This window comes from Schistocerca piceifrons, chromosome 1, assembly GCF_021461385.2.
Source record: "Schistocerca piceifrons isolate TAMUIC-IGC-003096 chromosome 1, iqSchPice1.1, whole genome shotgun sequence".
Taxonomy (NCBI): domain Eukaryota; kingdom Metazoa; phylum Arthropoda; class Insecta; order Orthoptera; family Acrididae; genus Schistocerca; species Schistocerca piceifrons.
Genome location: NC_060138.1, coordinates 690,578,627 through 690,601,662, shown reverse-complemented (window position 1 = coordinate 690,601,662; position 23,036 = coordinate 690,578,627). Strand labels below are relative to the sequence as shown.

Genomic DNA, 23,036 nt, shown 5'->3' with positions numbered 1-23,036 from the left:
GGGAGTAGTCAACGTTCCATTAGAACTACTGACAGCCTTGGGATAGCTAGTCCTGACAAAACTCTACCATCTGGTGAGCAAGATGTATGAGACAGGCGAAATACCCTCAGACTTCAAGAAGAATATAATAATTCCAATCCTAAAGAAAGCAGGTGTTGACAGATGTGAAAATTACCGAACTATCAGTTTAATAGTACACAGCTGCAAAATACTAACACAAATTCTGTACAGACGAATGGAAAAACTGGTAGAAGCCGACCTTGGGGAAGATCAGTTTGGATTCCATAGAAATGTTGGAATACGTGAGGCAATTCTAACATTCGACTTACCTCGGGCGCTGATAACCTCGCTGTTGTGCGCCCTAAAACACTACTACTAATCATCATCATCATCGACTTACCTTAGAAGAAAGATTAAGGAAAGGAAAACCTACGTTTCTAGCATTTGTAGATTTAGAGAAAGCTTTTGAAAATGTTGACTGGAATACTCTCTTTCAAATTCTAAAGGTGACACGGGTAAAATACAGGGAGCGGAAGGCTATTTACAATTTTTACAGAAACCAGATGGCAGTTATAAAGAGTCGAGGGACATGAAAGGGAAGCAGTGGTTGGGAAGGGAGTGAGACAGGGCTGTAGCTTCTCCCCGATGTTATTCAGTCTGTACACTGTGCAAGCAGTAAAGGAAACAAAAGAAAAATTTGAAGTAGGTATTAAAATCCTGGGAGAAGAAATAAAAACTTTGACGTTCGCTGATGACATTGTAATTCTGTCAGAGACAGCAAAGGACTTGGAAGAGCAGTTGAACGGAATGGACAGTGTCTTGAAAGGAGGATATAAGATGAACATCAACAAAAGCAAAATGAGGAGAATGGAATGTAGTCGAATTAAGTCGGGTGTTACTGAGGGAATTAGATTAGGAAATGAGACACTTAAAGTAGTAAAGGAGTTTTGCTATTTGGGGAGCATAATAACTGATGATGGTCGAAGTAGAGAGGATATAAAATGTAGACTGGCAATGACAAGGAAAGCATTTCTGAAGAAGAGAAATTTTTTGATATCGAGTATAGATTTAAGTGTCAGGAAGTCGTTTCTTAAAGTATTTGTATGGAGTGTAGCCATGTATGGAAATGAAACATGGACGATAAATAGTTTGGACAAGAAGAGAATAGAAGCTTTCAAAATGTGGTGCTACAGAATAATGCTGAAAATTAGATGGGTAGATCACACAACTAATGAGGAGGTAATGAATAGAATTAAGGAGAAGAGGAGTTTGTGGCACAACTTGACAAGAAGAAGGGGCCGGTTGGTAGGGCATGTTCTGAGGCATCAAGGGATCACAAATTTAGCGTTGGAGGGCAGCGTGGAGGGTAAAAATCATAGAGGGAGATCAAGAGATGAATACACTAAGCAGATTCAGAAAGATGTAGGTTGCAGTAATTGGGAGATGAAGAAGCTTGGACAGGATAGAGTAGCATGGAGAGCTGCATCAAACCAGTCTCAGTACTGCAGACCACAACAACAACAACAACAACAACAATAATTCAGAAATTTGGGAAATGTAATTTAATGAGTTTATCTTAGATGAAATACGGATGGCATATTGCCATATGAGAAGTCTATATAGGAGACTTCACAACACAGACTTCTCAGATAGCTTGTTTACATACTGGAAAGGTTTGTGGTGCGTCTTGTAGTTGTGAAATCTCCTCATAATTCCGTGGTTTCCTGTTTATAGGTTCCAGGTATACTTTCCCATCTCAATACTTTGGCTTTCTCAGGTGTAAGTGTAAAGCTGATGACACACAGAATATTTTGGTATGACACAGTCAGAATATTTTGGATGACACAGAGTCAGAATATTCTGGCTCGGACTTCAGAGTGCTGTGAAGAATGGTTTGTGTCCATAAATCTGCTCTTCTACTAATCTTTAAACTTGTCATGTCAATTACAAGCAAGTGCTTAAGTGCTTATAGTATTTGATGGAAAACATTGGTTCTAAAATTTCAGCTAGAAAACTGATATTCTTCTTGAGCATACACATCTGGCTTTAAAGAGACCTGGACATGTTTCATCCCTTACTTTAAAAATGCATTACTGTTAATCTAGAAAGTTGTGATTTTGTTCTGTCATTGTATGTTATTAGCCAAAGCAGGAGTAGGAAAATCATGTAATTATTTTAAGAAGGTCATCAAATTATGTATGATTGTTTAATTATTACAATCTTTTTCTAATTGATAAATTATAATACAACTTTCAGTCAAAGATGGCTTTCATGACCAGATGTCTTAGCTTCTGTTGATTCTTACAGGTTGTGTGGTTGTGGTCCATGAAAGTTTCTGTTCTCAACATTTCCTCCAGAGCTGTGCTAGACACCCTCAGAAGTGCTATTGGTTCCATGAGTGTTGCTGACTGATGGGTCAGACATTGGATACAATCATAAAGACTGTGTAAAAGGGGTGTGGTAAAAGCTCACATGCGACCAGCAGAGATTATCCTTGTTGGAAATAAAAACTTAAGTATTTACTGTCATCTATCAAAGACAATACTTATGAGGTGTGTGAGAAAAGTAATGAGATTGTATATTTCTTTGTTGTTTTCTTTCTAGCACAGCCTTTTTTTTCCAAACAACAATGTCCCTTTCAAAGTAGTTCCCTTCAGCAGCCATACACTGGTGGCATCATCGTTCCCAATCTTGGGAAAGGCTTCACTGCTAGAGCCTTTAACATGTCAGTCACATTCTTTGGAATGTTCTCCAGAGTCCCAAAAGTCATCCTTTTAAGACATTTTCCAAATTTGGAAGAAGAAAAAAGTCAGAGAGACTCAGATCAGTTGAACAGGAGGGTTGTAGAGCAACAGGAATGCCTCTTGAAGTGAAAAACATCTGTGATGGAAGTGGCCATGTGACATGATGCAGTATCCACTTGAACGCAATGTCCAGTCTCACTTGAGTCACCCTTTTCTTGAGCCGTTCAAGAACACTTGGTTGGCAATTTGTTGTGAAAGAACAAATTCTTTACGCATGGTACTCCTAGTGTCCAAAAAGCAAAATTAGCAAAATTGGCAGTGTTTTGATCTTTGATTTGCTCATTTGAGACTTTTTTTGATCATGTCTCAGTGTGCTACTCTGCACTTTGCTGCTTTGTCTCAGGGTTGTACTAAAAAATCCAGCATTCATCACCTGTGATCACATGACTGAACAATTCCTGGTCATTGGCAATATCTCAAGAACATCAATACACACGTTTCTTCAATTGTCCTTCTGCTCAGTTGTGAGAGGTTTTTCAGTCTCAGTTTGGCACAAACCTTTCACATGTGCAAAACTTTGGTAAAAATTTTGATAAATAGCGAATGTGTTTAATATGTACCCATCATCCTTATTGTTAAATGTCAGTCTGTACTCACAAGAGCATGCACTCATTCAATACTTTCATAAGTGTTTTAAGTTGGAGGTCTTTCAGAGTGAGGTTCTTCTTCAACGTGTTCGTGGCCTTCCAAAAATGATGGGTGCCAGTGAGAAACTTGTGCTCTTGATAAGAAATGTCACCCATAGGCCTGTTTCAACTTTTCAAGAGGTCACATTCATTCAACACAGAACTTGATGGCTTAACATTGCTCTAAATTCCACTGTTCCTTTTTTGTAACACTCAGCAAAACCACAACTTATTACTGTTCTCACACATCTTGTATGTATTAATTCTGTAGAGCATTTACAGTCTCTCATTTCTGAGTGTACCTACGCACTATACATTGCTACTGGCTTTAGAATTTCTGAAGGTATTTATGACACTTTCGTTCATATTGTCATTGGTTTCTTCAAATTTCTTTACAAAGAAGTGAATGTCTCTGTTCTATTCACACGACCTGGTCAGTGTTTTGATAAACATACAAAGACCCCAACTTTTCCAGTTTATAGAAATGTGACTAAGACTTTCAGCAGCTTAGATTACAGAGGTATGATCTCTCTTCTGCCACTATCCATCATATCCAACACGTACTTTAGTGCATTTTTCGTTGCCGAGTCATTTATCTCAGTTAAGAGCTAGATGACACATTTTTCTAATTTACGTGGTGGGTAAGATCCAACAGTACACAGGAAGCTTAAGCTGTGTTTCTCCCTTTTCCAGTGTGTCATAGCTTATGAAAGAGAAATATGTAGTCCATAATGTTGAGTTCTTACTAACCAGATGCCTTGTTCTTGTTTCTTGATAAGCAAATGGCACAGATTACAACCACTGCTGTACTGCCTAGATTTTTAATGATGGGTTTACTCCTGCAAACTTCAGTACCATCTAAATATTTGAAATCTTTTAATTTTATTGACATTTTCAACATTTTTGAAAGTACATTTACATTCACAATAATATTATCATTATTACTAATATTGTAATCACCAGTGATCATGCATTTAATGCAAAAGCTTGTGTTTGGAAGTATTATGACACAAATCCTTATGTTGCACAGGTACCTGTTCCATAGCATCCTTGATTACTGCTACATTTTTAAAAGTCAGGATAAACTTATTTTTGTCACAGAGCAGTTTCTTACAATTTTATCATCATTTTCATGTCTGGGTGCGGAGTTTATGAAATCAGGTGTGAATGTGGGCTGGTGTATGTAGGTGAGACTGGGCGTCCAATAAGCACAAGGTTAACTGAACACAAGAGATATATCCACCTCAAACAGTACAACAAATCAGCAGTGGCAGTACATCAGGAAGAGTGCAGGATGAAGATCGAATTTTGAGAGGCCCGCGTACCGGCGAAACAACCGTTTAGTTTGAGGAGGAAGATTAGAGAGGCTATAGAAATAGCCAAGCGACCCGACAATATGAATAGAGAAGACAGGTACTGACTTCCAGCTTCTTGGCTGCCAGCTGTGACAGATTTGCAGAAGTGCAGCTCCTGCAAAGCATCAGGCGCGCGGTAGGCCACAGCAGTGGAGGGTAAACAAGAGTGCTGATGCGGCCTAGTCGATACTAGGCAGATAGTAAACAATGCCACGCTGTAATCGCACTCAGCCTCCTATTCGCCGATTTTCACCAATGGCAAGCAGTAAAGGAAACTCCAATGGAAAGCGCCCATTTCTGCCAATGACAACACGCAATGCAAAGACCAATAAAATGAACTCCTAATACCCTTCCTCCTCACTCTCACATCCGATGACAGCACTGCTCCATAGTATATAAGTATCTAAATTAGTACTCACTCAGCAGTTAGCAATACATCCTGAGGAAGGCGCCTAGCAACAGTCGCCAAAATGTTGGAATTTTACAGATGACAATGCGGCCTCAAACCCAGAAGAATTTTATTGACTGTGACAACGGCCGTGGAAGCCTACGTCTACAAGTTAGACAAAATTACATTAACCAGCAACTGGTAGCATTATTTGCAAAATGGCTTACAACTGCTTATACAGAGTCAGACGGCAGAGTTCTGAACAACAGCACATTATATTTTCCTTCAGTATGTTTGTACTTGTGGGCATTTCAGGTGACTTCTTTTCAGGTCACACCGGTTAGGAAGAGCTATGACAATTACATAGCTTGGCTAGAGTTTTGAGATGTCCAGGAAAAAAGCTTCAGCTTGAATGAAATTACACTACTGAGCACTAAAATTGCAATTCCATGCAACAAATGTCAAATTGCTATGAGGTGTACTTCATTTTTGAATGTGCAAGTGTTGGTATTTCAACACAACCATACGGAGTAGGTAGAAGCAATGCCATCCAGATTCTGAGTACAGTCAGAGTTTAATCAGCAGGATTGTCATTCAGATCTCACATTTGAATATTGAAGAAAACAGAGTCTCACAGTGGTAACATTGAATAAAAAGTCACAGGATTCCAGCTGCATCTGGTTATTAAAATTACACATTATTTCGGCCAAGCACTCCTTGGCCATTGTCAAGTGGTATGACTGCCACTGGGCTGCTGGTATGCCACCTTACATATGCTAGCTGCCAACTGTGATGTCACCATTGCCTGCTGCAGCATCATCATATTTGGGGATACGTTGACCCTGCCTTTCATATGCCCACTTCAACTGCATGATCGCTGGATCCTGAGCTATGCTAAGCTACAGGCCACTGTCTCTATTTAGGGTGTTATCAGTGATTTTTATTTCAATGGCTTCTTTAATTACACAGTCCCAGAAGCCATAGTGCAAGCCATGACAGATGTTTCATCAAATTTTATTCGGTGCTCAGCTAAAGTACATTTCTTGGGGTTCCATCCTGTGTTGTTCCACAGTGTGTACTGTTTGTCTGATGTATGACAGGCCACATTCGCAAGATATCTTGTAGACCCCAGGTGATCAACTGGATCTTCAACTGGTCTCAGTAATTGAAGGATTTTTGTCAGAGGGCTGAAGATCAATTTGATACAGTGTCTTTTTCAGCAGCCAGCTTGTCTTGCCCAACATGGCTCCACAGAATGACAAAAAAAAGTTTCTTTTCGTGCTACTCATCAATGGTCTTATTGTGATTCCTGCTTGAAATCATTTCATTTATTTGATGAATGTAGCCATTGTTCCTGAAGACACTGAATATGTGGCTCAGCTCATAGGATAGGTTATCGCTGTCTGTTATCGTTCTTGCATGATGCACCAATGTTTGTAACACTGTTCACTTCTGTGTTAGAAGATGTTGACTTATGGTGTGCCTACTATCAGTGTGGCTGGGGTTTCTGTAGATGCTGTGGTTTCTGTAGATGCTGTGGCTGAGGCATCCCTTTCATTTTTGGCAGATGAGGATGTCGAGGAAGTGCAATGCATTGTCTTTCTCTACCTCCATGGTGAACTGGATGCTACTGTTAATGCCATTGAGGCATATCAGTAACTCATCAAGTTTCTCACATCCATGGGGCCAAATGACAAATGTGTCCTCAATGCATCGAAGCAAACAACTAGGGTGTAATGGTGCCATGTCTAAGGCGATATCCTCAAAATTCTCCATGAAGAGTCTTGCAACAGCTGGAGCCAACAGGCTATCCATTGCAACGCCATCCCTCTGATCATAATACTGGCTGTTAAGAAAGTAAGGAGCTGTAAGAGTGTGTTCAAATAGCTTGACCATATCACTTACAAAGAACTGGGATAGTAGCTCTAAGTCTCTGATAGGCATATTCGTAAACAGTGCCACTACATCAAAACTGACCGTAATGTTACCCTCACTAAGCCCAAGATGTTTAATTCAGCTGGTAAAATACAATGTTTGCAGTGTGCCACATGTGGAGTGAACAGATTGGTCAAGTACTTCACCAGCTTGTTTGTTGATGAGCCAGTGGTGGATACAGTTAGGCGGAATGGCATCCCATCTTTGTGGACCTTCAGTATATTTAAATGTTAGTTACAACTGAGAAGGTATTGTTATGTCTTTTGTAAGAAGGATAAATGTTAGCCCGCACATGCCAGAATTTGATGACGGTGGCCTATCAAGAGTACGTTTTTATTGTTCATCAGTATTGCTTCTTGTGTTGGTCAGGATACCATGACTCCAACATGACTATGCACGTAGAACCAACGAAGTCAGGAGGTCTATAGTCAGTGACATACAGAATCGCAACAGCCCCCACTTAACCACCGCCTAAGAGATTAGGCATATTATTTGTCCAGACGCACAGGATTTTACAGCCACATCATGTGTCTTGAGTCAGAATTTGCCTCGTTTGCAGGAAGACATATCCACACGGACAATGTGACATACCATTCATTACCACCATGCAGACCCACCACCTGGTGTGATGGTTAGGGTGCAGTTGGGTACACAACATGTTTTGGGCGCCAGATATGTGTTGTGGCTGGTGACTGTGCCATATCTTTGATGTCAGTGTAACATTATCTTTCAAAAAGACCACATTTTGCTAGTGCTGTCCTGACCTACCTTGATACAGATGTGGTTAAAGTGTATCCATGGCCAGCCCAAGCTCTAGGTCTCTCCAATCCATTGAAAACATCTGACACTCCACACTAGCACTCATAAGCCACTATGATTGGTAAACTATGGTGTAGAATTGAAGCAGCAGGCAGGACATGCCCTTATCTGTCAGCCAATCTTAGTTCGACTTGATGCCTAACTGGGTTAATTCCTGCTGGCAGATCTGCCAGAGCTGGCAGATTGGTGTAATTAATTTCACACACTGAATACCCTCAGTCACTTACAAGCTGAATTATATATTCTGCCTACTATACTATACGCACACAGCAGATAAAATTCAGTAACCTTCTTCACCAGTAACTAACTAAACATTAGAGCGAGAAAGAATTTTCTTACAACATTTTTATGTTTAAGATGACTAATGATATATGTTATTTAGTTTTTGTAGATGGTTTATTAAACCATGAAATAAGGAGTCAATGAGACAATTGACGATTTTTTCTTCATGTGGAGCCATGGTCATATAAAACATACAGAAAGATATAACCATATTACGAAAAGGAAAGTTGTTACATGCCATATAGCGGAGATGCTGAGTTGCAGATAAACGCGTGCGCACACACACACACACACACACACACACACACACACACACACACACACACACACACACACACACACATATGCACAAACTTCAACTCACACACACATGACTGCAGTCCAAGGCAACTGTAGCCACACTCATATAACTGTCATTTGACTGTATGATAAGCTATATTACATTACCTAGATTTCAGCCTTAGACAATTTTGAAGTGCTACAAATGTTCTAAATGTAGACAGTTATTACAAAACAGGCTTTCTCTGCACCACTCCTCTTTCTAGCAATACTTGCTTTGCCCACATCCTATATCCCCATTTAAAATTGACTAAATCAGAAGGTGTACACAGTACTTACTGTTTGTAAATCATTTCATTGCTGGTCGTCTTATTTTTGAAATAGCAGAAAAATGGAAGACTTCAGGCTGCCAGTGCTTTGCCTCTGACCACTGCCACTAATAATAATAGCAATTTTACTGTCGCAGATGCCTGGTAGGAATTATGTTTGTAGTGGGTAGACTGAGTGAGGAAGATACAACTGAAACCTACTGTTTTTACCCCTCAGAAAATTTCATTTTTCCCTTCAGTGGGTAATTACCTCCTGTTTTGCAAGCACTGTTTTAGAGAGTATCTTCCCTGTTCATGAACAATAATGTAATTAGGTTAATTGAATTATATTTGAAAAGCTGTGCAAGCATTTCACTGAAATTTATTCATTGATATTTGTTGTAAAGATATGTGGTAATTTTAGTTCCCTTTATGTGTGTTCTCATTTTCTCTACACATTTCTCATTCACAAAGTCGTTCAGAGGAAACATGTTTTTCAAATCTGTCTCGGGTATTGTCTACAAGAATATATTCCGTGATTTCTTCTTTATAGTTCCTTTCTGTGCATTATAACAAATTGTAAAGTGCTATATACAGGGCAAATCAGAACTCCTCCAGCTAACTTTCAGAGGTTGTTCAGGTATTATATCTGTATTAAACTGAAAATGTAAATGTCAATGATATGCACAGTACGTCTTGTTTCCATTCGCTCACAGTACATCCTGTTGACAACAGTAATGCCTTCTTTAACTCATTACCCTCAAAAAGTGTGTTTTGTTTCCATTAGCTCATGGTACATCCTGTTGAGAATAGTAATACCTTCTTTAACTTATTGTCCTGAAGTTTGTATTCAGTACTGTTTGGTTTTGTCTGGGCTTTTGTTATCCAGCACAGTTGGTTGTGCATTAACAGTGGTACACTGTAGTACTATGGATAGGTTTATTGATGAAGAGTTGGCCAGTATGCACTTTGTGTATTGTTCACTAGATGCAATGGAAGAGCAGCATAATGATGCTATGCTGAGCTGTTCCCGCAGCAGTGGCAATAAGATCACACTTCTTTTGTATCTGTTTGAGGATTGTTGCATTACTCTGCTTTGGTTTTGCACATTTTGGTGACTGCGTATTACCCCTTTTCCAGTATTGTGCCAGCATTTTCACATAAATGTAACTGGGCCAAGAAACCGAATAAATCGTAATTACATTGTTATTTCTCTGTAACGAACCACCGGAGACCATGGGTCACTTACACCAAAATACTCAGAAGGTATCCGTGAACAACTTCTGCAAGTTTGTCGGTGGAATTCTGGTTTATACAGTATTTTTAAATTCTTGTCAGTGGACATGCTTTAAAAATTATTTTCTTACACTAATGAATTAACTGTTAGAAAAATTTGATGTTAGGGTGCAAAAATTCAAGTTGCAAACTTCACTTGCGGCTCCAAATTTTTGTTTAGTTTCTATAAAACTTCAGTGTAAGATCTCTGTATAAATCCTTCCTTCTTTCCTTTCCCATGCCCCTTTGTCCAGCCAGTGCAGAGCTAGGACTGGTATGGTACCTTTACAGTTTAACAGAGAATCAACCATACCTGTATTTAGGCTATTATTATGGCAGGGTCACCACTCCCAAACGCATTTTTTAACTAATACCACCTCCCCTTGGGGAGGAATCTGTGTACCCCTTCTGTTTATATGTAGGTGCAATTGCATGCTTAAATGTGACATCATTTTTCAAAGTATTTGTGCATCATGTATTGGATGCATGATGAGGGAACCAGCCCAGTATTTATTTCATTAGATGTGGAAAACTCTCCAAATACCACATCCAGGCTGCCCGGTACCTCAGCCCCCTCTGTTAATCTGCGAAGTGGATTCAGTGCAGGGCTGGCGCACCTTCCCTTGTCCAGAAGCGAGTGCTTAGAGTAATCAACTTCCATTTCTGTTGCCAGGTTCTGCCAACCGTTTTGAGCCATCATGACGATCTGTCACTGCAGGCTCCCCCCAGTGCAGGAGGTGCAGGTCAGTCAGATGGAAGTGAGCATGAGCAGGGTCCCTCCTCTCAAGATACCATGGATGGACTTGATGGTGAGGCACCATTACTACATTTTTAACATGTCTGAAGCATTTCCTTGTTAGAGGCATATTATTGGCCTTCATACTGTTCATTATAATACATTGTACAATAAGAGAAGTTAGTTCTATTTAGAAATCATCTTCAGAGAACTACAAAATTTATTCAGTGCCATACCATTGGAGCAAAGCACAGTGTTAAGTACCCGAGTATGATGTAATTAACTAGGGGTGGTAATTAACAATGTCACTCTGTTGTCATACACAGTAATCTGTTCCTGCTCTTCATATTGTTGTCCTTTTTTTGGATGTCCATAGTTTTAAATATGTATAGCTTCACAGCTTTGAGTTACTTCCTGCTTGCAAGTCCTTTGTCGCTGACAGGTTCCAAAAGGTGATACAATCATCTAAAGAGTGCTGAATAGTTGTAATGGTATAATGGGTGGCATTCCTCGACTATTAGACAACTTATGCAGTATTGGAGCGAATGCAGTATTTTGCTGCAGAATTCTATTCTGTCAAATTTGTCAGTCTCAGGCTATTTCTCACTCCATTTCTAGAGTAGTAAATAACCCCATCATCTTTAGAAGTATTCATAATTTTACTGCATTGTTAACCACACAAGTATATTCACTAGCTCAGTTCATCCATCTCTAGTCTCTTAAATAGTTTAATCGTCTAATTTTTTGTTTGTTGTCCTTCATTCTTTTATGTATTTTGTTTGTGAGGTATACCTCTAGGGAACATATGGACTCAACCTCATACCAACCCTTCCTGACTCTATACACAACCCGTATTTTTTTTATACCTGAAGTTATGTTTACGCTTAGCTTCTTTTTTTAGCAGTTACGTTTATAGATCATACTGCTGTACGGTTCTGTAAATATATTCTCTTTAATGTTATAACTTAAGGATTTTCTTTTGCCTGCCATTCAGTACCTTTCTTGCAAAGTACCTCCCATTCAAATTTGCTATATTTTCTCCATAATATTAATGCACCAGACAAATAAATCCATCATAAATCTCAAAGTTCTTTGAATATTTAAAGTCTCACATACAGTATTTAGTTCTCAATTGATTGCTGAGTGACTGGCAGTTCTTGGATGGTTTTCACACAAGTCCATGTCTTTGCCATGATTACACACTGACTGCAGACTATTATTTCCAGACATCAGAAATTTAGTTTTGAAAACTCTGTTTAGGAAAAGTACAGGAGACCATTTTCATTACTCTTCTGTTTAGTTCTTTTGCTGTCCATGTTTGCCACTATTGTAGATACAATAAACTTGTCAATTGGTTCTATGACTTCATTGTTAATCTCTACTATTTCCTTTTCAGTATGTTAGTTGTAGACTGTTTTGGTATTATCATTATTTATTATCAGGTATACATGCAAACTAACTCTATTACTTCCTTCTACTTGAGCCGGCCGCGGTCGCCGCACGGTTCTAGGCGCTCCAGTCCGGAGCCGCGCTGCTGCTACAGTCGCAGGTTCGAATCCTGCCTCGGGCATGGGTGTGTGTGATGTCCTTAGGTTAGCTGGGTTTACTTAGTTCTAAGTTCTAGGGGACTGATGACCACAGCAGTTGAGTCCCATAGTGTTCAGAGCCATAGAGCCTTCTACTTGAAAGTAATCTGCACTAGAGGCAAACAATGCATTGTCATCCACATAATGAATGAATTTCATGCATATTTCCTTTACACATTCTTCATTTTCCTGGTTTATTACTATCTTTATAAAGTCTAATGAAAGCTGTAACATTGGTGTATGTATCTCATGCATTATGCTACTGTAAGCTGAATCAGTTGTTTGTTGAAATTGACTCAAAATCTATGAATCCCAGTCAAAGTGATATTTCATACTCATTGCAATGTTTAATAATTTTACCTACAACTTGCAATTGGTCCTATTCTAAAACCAATTTATTCCTTTGAAAATATAATATTTTGTATGGTTTTCTGTTTCCTTCCTTGTGAAATAAAATAATTTCAGTATTGTTGCAGTTCTGGGTAGTAGTACTCTTTACACACATTCTGCTAACTATTTTGTAAGTTCTTTTTGTATTACCTCACCTCCAGATTTAATGATTTTTATTGTAACACTGACATTTCTTCGAGAAAGCCACTATTTTGATTACTAACTATACATCTTTTTGATTCAACTCTTGACCTAGAGAAACATTTAAAGGAGTCAGGGAATGTTTGCACAAGTCTGTCTCTGTGTTAGTTATTGTGCCATGTGCCAATTTAACTTATGAAATGTGATTCCTGACAAGTATAATATTTCAGAATGAGATTTTCACTCTGCAGCAGAGTGTGCGCTGATATGAAACTTCCTGGCAGATTAAAACTGTGTGCCGGACCGAGACTCGAACTCGGGACCTTTGCCTTTCGCAGGCAAGTGCTCTACCAACTGAGCTATCCAAGCATGACTCACACCCCGTCCTCACAGCTTTACTTCTAGTTTCAAGTATAATATTCTTTTTTGTCTTATTCATATTCTTGTACTATTTCTACAGTATTTCAGTGTATCATCTTCAGTCTTCTCAAAGACATTTCTGAATAGTTTTGTTTAATTCACCATATTCCATCATTTTTGTGTTATAGTTTGTTTTAGATGCTTTGTTTGGGATTTTCTTTTGTTTGGCTCACTTCATACTTTTTACTGTTTGCATAAATCAATTTTTTGAAGAATTTCATCTTTCAATGTGTTGGTATAACCTTCTTTATTCATGATGCTGAGCCTATTTAATTGAATCATTTATACCTCCCTGTTGTTAAATAGTGTCTCATAACCTACATTTCTGCCTTCCTGAAGAATTTGTTCCTTTTTAGAGCACTATCTTTTCTTACTATGCACCTCAAAAGTCAGTGATCTCTTCCAATTGGAAAATAGTTAGGACCACCAACATTTTCTACAGTTTTCATATTGTTTGATAATATGTAATCAATTTCAACTTTAGTCTTATTTCATTCTTGACAAACCCGTATCCAGTTTATTTTATTTTGGAAGAATGTATTTGTTGTTCTTGAGAAATTCACTAACCTTTGACCTCTGTTATTTTTGACATTGTACACAACATTTCCAATTTAAGTGTTGTTATGTTCTTTTTATCCTTTACATTACAATTCCCCATTATCATCTTTTAATGGGATTTGATGAATGTTAACGCTTTCTGTTAATCTTTTAAAATTCTTCTACCTCCCCATCAGAATAAGAGCATTGTGATGTGTAGATTTGAGTAAATTTCATCAAATATATTTTGTTTATTTTTAAAACAAGTCGTGCTCCATGTATGAGATTCATTCAGTATCTCCAGTTTTGTTTTTGATCTCTTTGTTAACAGTAAACCCTACATCTGAATTTCATTTGTGCTGATGTTCACTCCAATAGACCTATTAGTAGGAGATCCTCCAGGATGTAGAACATGTCAGAAAAACAAGAATTCACAATAAATATTTACAAGGCAAACAAAAAATGATAATATTATGTGGAATAATTTTATACTGCTGCAATCACTTTTTACTAATATTTTATTAGCACAATGCATTTCAGCAGCATGCTGCCATCATCAGGTGCATTATACAGTTACTTATACATCAGCTGGTAGGTTTTGTACGTTAGCTGTGTGTGCCAGTGGGGTTAAAAATTGAAAAATAAACCTGTGTGGAAGGATAAATGTGTTACAGTTTGTACATTATGTGAATAGTATGATTAGGTAATATATATTAATACGTTTACTGGCATTTTTGTAGGCAATTTCATTTTCTGGCACACAGAGCACAGTAACAAGTCAAACACAGCTTAGCATTTTCACAAACGTCTTGTTAACAACTTTCCAAAGAGTTTTAAAATATAAGATAAACTACTTACAATTTCAAAGACTGTTTACAACTTTCAAGGGAGTTATAAAATTAAGCTAAACTACTTCCAATTCCAGAGACAGTGTATTGACAATATGGAGAATGTTACATGAATACTTAATGAAAACTTTTCTGTCAATGGACAAAAAATTTAATGCTGGAGAAGTTTTTGAAGAAGTTAACATTATTACTTTCAAGCTTTTCATTTAATAATACATCTCCATGTGCTGTGCCATGAATGAAGATTTCCAGTTCTTCATATAAGTTCATTTGGTGTCCCTTATCCTTTTTATGTAATATATGAAGATCATTCGCAATATCATGGAATGGGTGGCCTGTGTCTTTTATGTGGGTGGCTATTGCTGGCCTATTGTGATTGTTAGTGTGGTAAGCATTTATGTGTTCATTATATCTTGTAGAGTAGAGTTGAGTTTTATTGGTCCTGGTGATCATATAGTACACAAATAGTACATTCTGGTGTAGGACAAGTCAATGTACAACAAAATATAATATTAAATTTGCATTAATGTTATTATTTATACATTAAATGATCACAGTGCAAATGTTGTACAAAAATAAAGAGTAGATATTTTAAAGCAGAAAGAGCATGTACTGTACTGGCAGATTAATATTTGTATTACAGTAACATTTACTTAGTAAATCATTAAAGTTCTAGTAACATTTATATGATTCATCATTAAGGCAAAGAGACAAATCTTTGAAAGAACTCGTGAAGGCTATAGAAGCAGTGATAAGTCAAATATGCCTTAGCAGTTGACTTGAAATTTACCAGGTCATTTATTGATTTAATTTGTGGGGGAAGTTTATTATAAATAACTTTCCCGTAATACGGGCTTCCTTTTTTATTCGGGGTGATGTTGGTGGGCTCTAGATGAAAATCTCCTTTTTGCTTGGTGTTAAAGGAATGGATATTTTCATTTTTCTGGAAGAGAATGGGATTTTCCATTGAATATTTTTTCACGAACTCGGTTATCTCTTACACATATATACATGGAAGTGGGAGGATTTCTAGCTTTTTAAAGAGTGGTTTACAGGTTTTGTTTCATTTTACACCTTCCATTATTCTTATAATTCTTTATTATAGCCTAAAGAGCTTTTGGGTGAGAGGGGAGTTACCCCAGAATATAATTCCATATCTATTTATATATATAGGCATAATACACAGTTTCCAAAGAATCTTTGTTGCAGCATCCCTCTAATATTCTCATTAAGTAGCATGTAGTGCTTAATTTCTTACAAACTTTTTCAATTTGCGTCCTCCATTTAAGATTAGCTTGGAGCCGTACTCCTAAGAACTTAATGTTGTTTACATTCTGAAGGTCTTTGTCAGATATCTGAATCTGAACAGTTTGCTCACCTTTTTTCACATCAAAGAAATTTAGTGCCACTGTCTTACTTGCATTTATTAGCAATTTGTTGTGACTGAACCAGCTTTCAGTATTGTTGAGTGTCTCTGTTGTAGACTTCTGAAGCATTTTGATTTCTTTCCCACTCACAAGCACACTTGTTTCGTCAGCAAACTGGATGACATTCCCGCAGAAGTTGTTTAGGTCATTCACATACAACAGAAATGGAAGAGGTCCCAGAACTGAACCTTTTGGTACTCCATATTTAATGGTTTCATAGTTCGAATTTAATGGTTTCATAGTTCGAATAGTGTTGAGTGAGTTTGATGAAATTTTGATGTTGCACTTCGACCACTTGTTTTCGACCACTTAGGTATGATTTTATCCAGTTGTTAGCTGTTCCTCTAACCCCATGTTGTCAAGCTTAGGCAATAGTTTTGTGTGATCTATGATATCAAAAGCCTTAGAGAGATCTAGACGTATTCCAATAACATTTTCCCCATTATCTAGTCTCTGAAGTACTTCACTTAATAGTTCAAATATTGCTGTATCAGTTGATTGGCCTTTCCTGAACCCATATTGTGCTGTGGATAGTATTTTGTGCTTTTCCAGAAAATCTACTACTCTTCTTTGAAAAATATTTTCTATGATTTTTGAGAATACAGATAGTAGAGCAATGGGCCTGTAGTTAGCCACTTCATCCTTTTTACCTTTTTTGAATAGTGGTTTGAGCTTAGCTGTTTTCAGGCATGATGGGAAAATTGTGGTTTGAAAGGAACTATTATAAAGGTGAGCTAATGGTTCACTAATGAGATCTCCACATGTTTTAATAAAGCTGTCTGGGATGCCATCTATTCCAGTGGAATGATTCACTTTTAAAGTTCTGATAACTGACAGGACTTCTTTCTGGGTTGTTGGAAAGAGAAACAGTGAAGTAGGAGTTACGTTGGTATTTATGGATGATACTGGGCCATTTATATTGCAAGGTTTGATTTCAGCGATTAATTGCTCACTTATATTGCTAAAACAAGTATTGAACACATTTACTATTTCTGTAGGATCATGAATGTCTTTGCCATTACAATTCAATTTAATGCTGGAATTTTTAGGAGAAACATTGTGTTTCACTATACTCCACACAGCTTTCATTTTGTTATTGGAATTATTTATATAGCAGTCATTTGCCATTACTTTAGCTTCTTTGATCACTTTTTTAAGTATCTTTTATAATTCTTGAAATATGCAAGGAATTCATTGGATACTATGGAAGACTTGGAGATCTCATATAGTCTTAGTTTTTCAGCACATGACGTTTTTATACCTGTTGTCAACCAGCAGTTTTTTCTGTTAAGCCTACTACACTTGATTTTCTGATATTTAGCTGGAAATGACATGTTAAAATAATATGTAAATATATCCATAAATATGGTGAACTACTCATGTGTGTTTTCGTATCTGTACATTTCAGTCCATGTTTCCTTCTTTAGTAAATTCCTAAAGTATTCAATGATTTGATGGCTGAAGGTTCTTTCTATTTCTATTGTTTCTGTTTGTTTAATTAAGTTCTGCATTGAAGATATTTCAAGAAGCTGTGCAAGTGGTCACTGAAGCCTGTGTTGAAGTTTCTAGCTGCTTATTCATGGCTATCATTGTTTATCAGTATCTTATCAATAGTGATGCTGGATACCCTTGTAACTCTGGTAGGGGAATTTATGATTGGGAGCGAGTTGTGTGTTGCACAAATAGCCATAAGATCATCTCTATCTTTTTAAACTTTGTTAAAGTCTCCAGTATTATAACTGTTTTGTTTAGACCCCTGATACTGTCAAGACTACCTTCAACTTGCTTAAAGAATATTTTTATGTTTTAGTTTGTACTTCTGTACAGGCAAATGATGGTCATTTTTATTGATGTTAGTTCTACAGCGGAGATTTCAAAATCACCTTCTTTTCCTAAATTTTCGAGAGATTTTAGGCAGCAATAGCTGATACTGCCTTTCACAAATATACATGTTCCTCCATGTTTAGATATTTTTCTACAGAAACGAGATGTCACAACATAACCCTGTATACTTGTGATTTGCTAACGTCTCATCAGTTAGCCAATGTTCATTGAAACACATTACAGATACTTCTTTTAATTGATGTGACAGTAATACCTCTAGCTCATAAATTTTGTTTCACAATGACTGCACATTTTGGGGGACAGTTATAAACTTGGGGTTTCTGCTTGGCATATCTGATTCATCACTTACCTTTATTTGTCTCTGCCTTCCTTCCGTTTTAATCTGAAGAACGCTTCTGGGATGAACTATTGAGGTGCTGTTGTCATCTGTAGCCAGTAAAAATCCTCACTTCTTGATGGTGGTTACCTTGCTCTAGCAGGTTGTGTCCCCTCACTGTTGTTTGAGGGATGTACAGGAAGCTGATAGATTGTCCTATTCCTTAGAAGTCTTACTTTAATTATTTCACTAACACAATCACAAATAAACCGTTTCCCTTCATAGTTAAAATGCATTGCATGCTTCGTGTGCAGATTTCAATGCAGCTTACGTATATCCAGTACATAGCACGTAGCGTATTGAGAACACGGTTTCCTTATTTTAATGTTTGTTTTCCAAATTTCTTTGTTTACACATTTACTATAAATTAGTCGTGCCTGTGAGGCAGTGTGGCAACTACAGTGTTTCTGCATTTGTTAGCTTGTAGAAAATTCTGCAGCGTTTTACACAAACCTCTGCTCCTATTTGGCCACATCATTTGAACCAATTATACGGGCGATAAAGTCATTTTCCTGCATTAATTTCGTCTGGTAGTTAGTGTCTACAACATTTTTACATCCCGCTCCTGGTTTCACTACACTAGTCACTGCTATGTCGCGATTTTTCTCATGGAGCATACTGAATCGATTTTTGCCATGACTGTCTGTTAATAATAGTGCATTACACTTTTTCCGTGATGATCTGTGATTGTTGTTTACATTTCTTGTGAAAACACTATTCATTTTCAGTTCACTGATTTTTACAAGTTCACGATCATTTGAAGAGTTGTTATCACAGTTACTTGTTTGCAAAACATGATATTTGTTTTTATCGGAAAATGTGACAGTTTTAGCAGAGTTTGTTGTTCTTTTTGCAGTTGGAAAACTATCTTTATACAACGCTTTTACCCACTTGGACGATTTATTACTTTTGACTTGCATCACTTCACTTGGTGTTGGCTTCGATCCTAGATCCCAATTTTCTTTCTTGAGTAAATGAATATCGCTTCTTAAAGCACTGACTATGAATTGTAAGCTTACAATTCATTCTTTTAGTGTTGTTATTTCAGCATTAAAATTCTTACAAACTCCTTTTTTAAACTGCATAACTGTAACTATTTCTCAAGTTAGAATCACACACTTCTACTCTTGTGGCCATCTTGTCATTAAGTTTGGAAGTCTCTCCCTGTTTGGCCTAAATAAAGGGATCTTCAGGTATTACATACTATTTTATAGATACCTGATTGTGGGTGATTATCAGTCTGTATGTGTGTATTGTGTCTCGCTGTGTGTTGCAGTTTGTTGTGTGTTGTAAAGGCAATGTTAATGTTGTGTGGTCTGAGAATGTTTGCTATTTTGTAGGAGAGTTTGCCTGTGAAAGGTATGCACACCGTGGGTTTCTTTTTCATTTCAGGAAGGCAACAGTAACAGGTACCACCATGCACAGTTCATCCTGTCACCCCACAAAACACAAACTTGTTGCATACAGAGCAATGGTAAACCGCCATTCATACATGAAATGAAAAAGAAGCTGACTTGCATACTTTTCACAGGCAAACTCTCCTACAAAATAGCAAACATTCTCAGACCACAAGACATTAACCTTGCCTTTGCAGCACACAACAAACTTCAACACACACCGAGGCACAATATACACACACACACCCTGATAAACACTCACAATCAGGCATCTATAAAATAGTATGTTATACCTGCAGATCCCTTTATATAGGCCAAACTGGGAGAGACTTCCAAACAAGATATAATGAACACATAAATGCTTACCACACTAACAATCACAATAGGCCAGCAATAGCCACCCACATAAAAGACACAGGCCACCCATTCCATGATATTGCGAATGATCTTCATATATTACATAAAAAGGATAAGGGACACCAAATGGACTTATATGAAGAACTGGAAATCTTCATTCATGGCACAGCACATGGAGGTGTATTATTAAATGATAAGCTCGAAAGTAATAATGTTAACTTTTTCAAAAACTTCTCCAGCATTAAATTTTTGTTCCATTGACAGAAAAGTTTTCATTAAGTATTCATGTAACAGTCTCCTTATTGCCAATACATCTAGATAAAAGTTTTCATCTTCACTACAGGTATATATTACTGTCTCTGGAATTGGAAGTAGTTTAGCTTTATATTTTATAATTCTCTTGAAAGTTGTAAACAGTCTTTGAAATTGTAAGTAGTTTATCTTAGATTTTAAAACTCTTTGGAAAGTTGTAAACAGACGTTTGTGAAAATGCTAAGCTGTGTTTGACCTGTGCTCTGTGTGCCAGAAAATGAAATTGCCAACAAAAATGCCCATAAACGTATTAATATATATTACCTAATCATACTATTCACATAATGTACACACTGTAACACATTTATCCTTCCACACAGGTTTATTTTTCAATTTTTAACCCCACTGGCACACACAGCTAACGTACAAAACCTACCAGCTGATGTGTAAGTAACTGTATAATGCACCTGACGATGGCAACATGCTGCTGAAATGCATTGTGTTAATAAAATATTAGCAAAAAGTGACGGCAGCAGTATAAAATTATTCCACATAATCTTATAATACAGTCACAGACCTCAAACAACACCCATATAACATGGATAAATTTTAAAAAAATGATAATGTACCTTCCACTGATCCCAAGTGAAATAATCATCATGGATGTGGAATAAATCATGAAACAAAAAACTCATTTTAAAATACTTATTTACAATGCTCGCATTGCTTCACTTAATTTGTACAGAGGCCAGACTGTACTAATACTCGCATTGTTTGATATTATTGGTAACCTGTACGCATCTGTTGATTCTACTCAGACATTTATCAGTAGTGGATACATTTTTTGGACTAAAGTAAGTGTCTTTAAAGCTTTGTAAAGATTATTCTTATTTGTAGTATTGATTCCACGATCTGAGCTGTTGGTTTGAAAAATATAAATATTTTTAATGACAAATTTCACTAACCAGTAATTATGTTGTGAAGCATAGTTAATATCCGTAGTTCTCTAAACAGGCCTGTGCAGAATGTTCGTGGGTTGACACCACAAATAATTCTTACTACATATTTTGATCTGGAAAACTTTAGCTTGGCTTGATGAATTACCCCAAAAAATAATTGTGTGGGACATTAGGGAATGAAAATAGCATAGGATGCCAGTTTTTTAAAATTTTTATAGTGTTTATGTCTGACAACATTTGCATTTCAAAAGGATTTTTTTTAGATGCTGCTGCAGTTCTGTGGTGTGCTCCTACCAGTTGAACTTATTATCAAGTTACAGTCCCAAGAATTTAGCACTGTCATCTTCTTGTACCTGTTTGTCCTTATATTTTAGGCATATACTGGAGGGCACCACCTTTTATATTTTAGGCATATACTGGAGGGCACCACCTCCTATGAGTCCTGAACTGCATGTTGTGAGTTTTTTCAAAGTTTTGTGACAACGAGTATGCTAGGAACTATTTATTAATGATCAGGTTACCCTCCATTCAGAGGCTGTTGCACGCAGCGACCATTATTTTGATTTGTAAATAATGGATTTCATCTATCAGTCGTCCTTTGGAATTTTTATTGGCAGATCTAGATTTCAGCTTGAAACTAGCCATTCTCAGTGCACTATCATTTTTGGTCATTTAATGCCTGTTGGTCGGGCTTTATCCACAGTTCATTGAACTGTTCAATGAACTGTGGACAAAGTCCAACCAACAGGCATTATATGCATTGACCAAAAATGATAGTGCATTGAGAATGGCTAGTTTCTAGCAGAAATCTAGATCTGCCAATAAAAATTCCAAAGGACGACTGATAGCTGAAATCTATTATTTACATTTATTAATCTCCATGAAAATTTCATTAATTGATTTTTCTAAGAAGAACCTTGAATTTCTGTTTATTGCAGTGTTTTTATCATCTGCAAACAGAACAAACTCGGCATCTGGTAATGTTACTGATGAAAGTTGTTGATATAGACAAGAAAAAGTAAGGGCTATGAGATGGAACCTTGTAGGTACACCACATGTAATTAGTTCCTAGTTGTACAATTCCTAATAGCTTAATAAGGGTTTCTTTCCTAATGACACTCTTTGTTTCCTGTCCAGAATTTGAACCACATTGCAGCATTTCCTCGTACACCGTAATATTCTGATTTAGTCTAAATGATTTTGAGATTTTTCACACATCACAAAATACACCAGTAACCTGTAAATTATTGTCTGATGAATTATGTACATTTTTAGTTTTACATGCAGATAACTTTATCAATATGAGAACCTTTGGAAATGTGAAGTCTGACTTTGACAATATGGTTAAGAAGATGATTGTTTATTACCTTTTTTAATATTTTGAGAATGCTGTCTAAAGCGAAATTTGATGGTATTTCTTTATCTCCTTCCGTAAATGATTTTTTATTTCTTCTCTCTCGACTGTAATTCCTACTACAAATTGTATTTGGTTTCCTTTACTATTTGCTCAGTGTATAGTTGAATAACATTGGGAATAGGGTACAACCCTTCTCAACTATTGCTTCCCTTTCATGCCCCTCAACCGTTAGAATTGCCATCTGGTTTCTGTATATGTTGTCTATAGCCTTTTGCTCTGGATTTACTCTGCTACTTTCCAAATTTCAAAAAGAGTATTCCAGTAGCAGGTATGACAT

The 23,036-nt window shown here is 37.0% G+C and overlaps 1 protein-coding gene and 1 non-coding gene across 2 annotated transcripts in view; one reads left to right on the top strand and one right to left on the bottom strand.

Moving 5' to 3' along the window:
- Positions 1–23,036, top strand: part of LOC124709924 (protein tramtrack, beta isoform-like) — a 420,548-nt gene that overhangs the window by 84,709 nt on the left and 312,803 nt on the right. Inside the window, 1 exon segment of the mRNA XM_047240883.1 lies at positions 10,745–10,880. Coding sequence (XP_047096839.1) covers positions 10,745–10,880 — 136 coding nt within the window.
- On the bottom strand, positions 13,220–13,294 carry Trnas-cga. Its single transcript has one exon. It is a non-coding gene; the product is annotated as a tRNA-Ser (tRNA).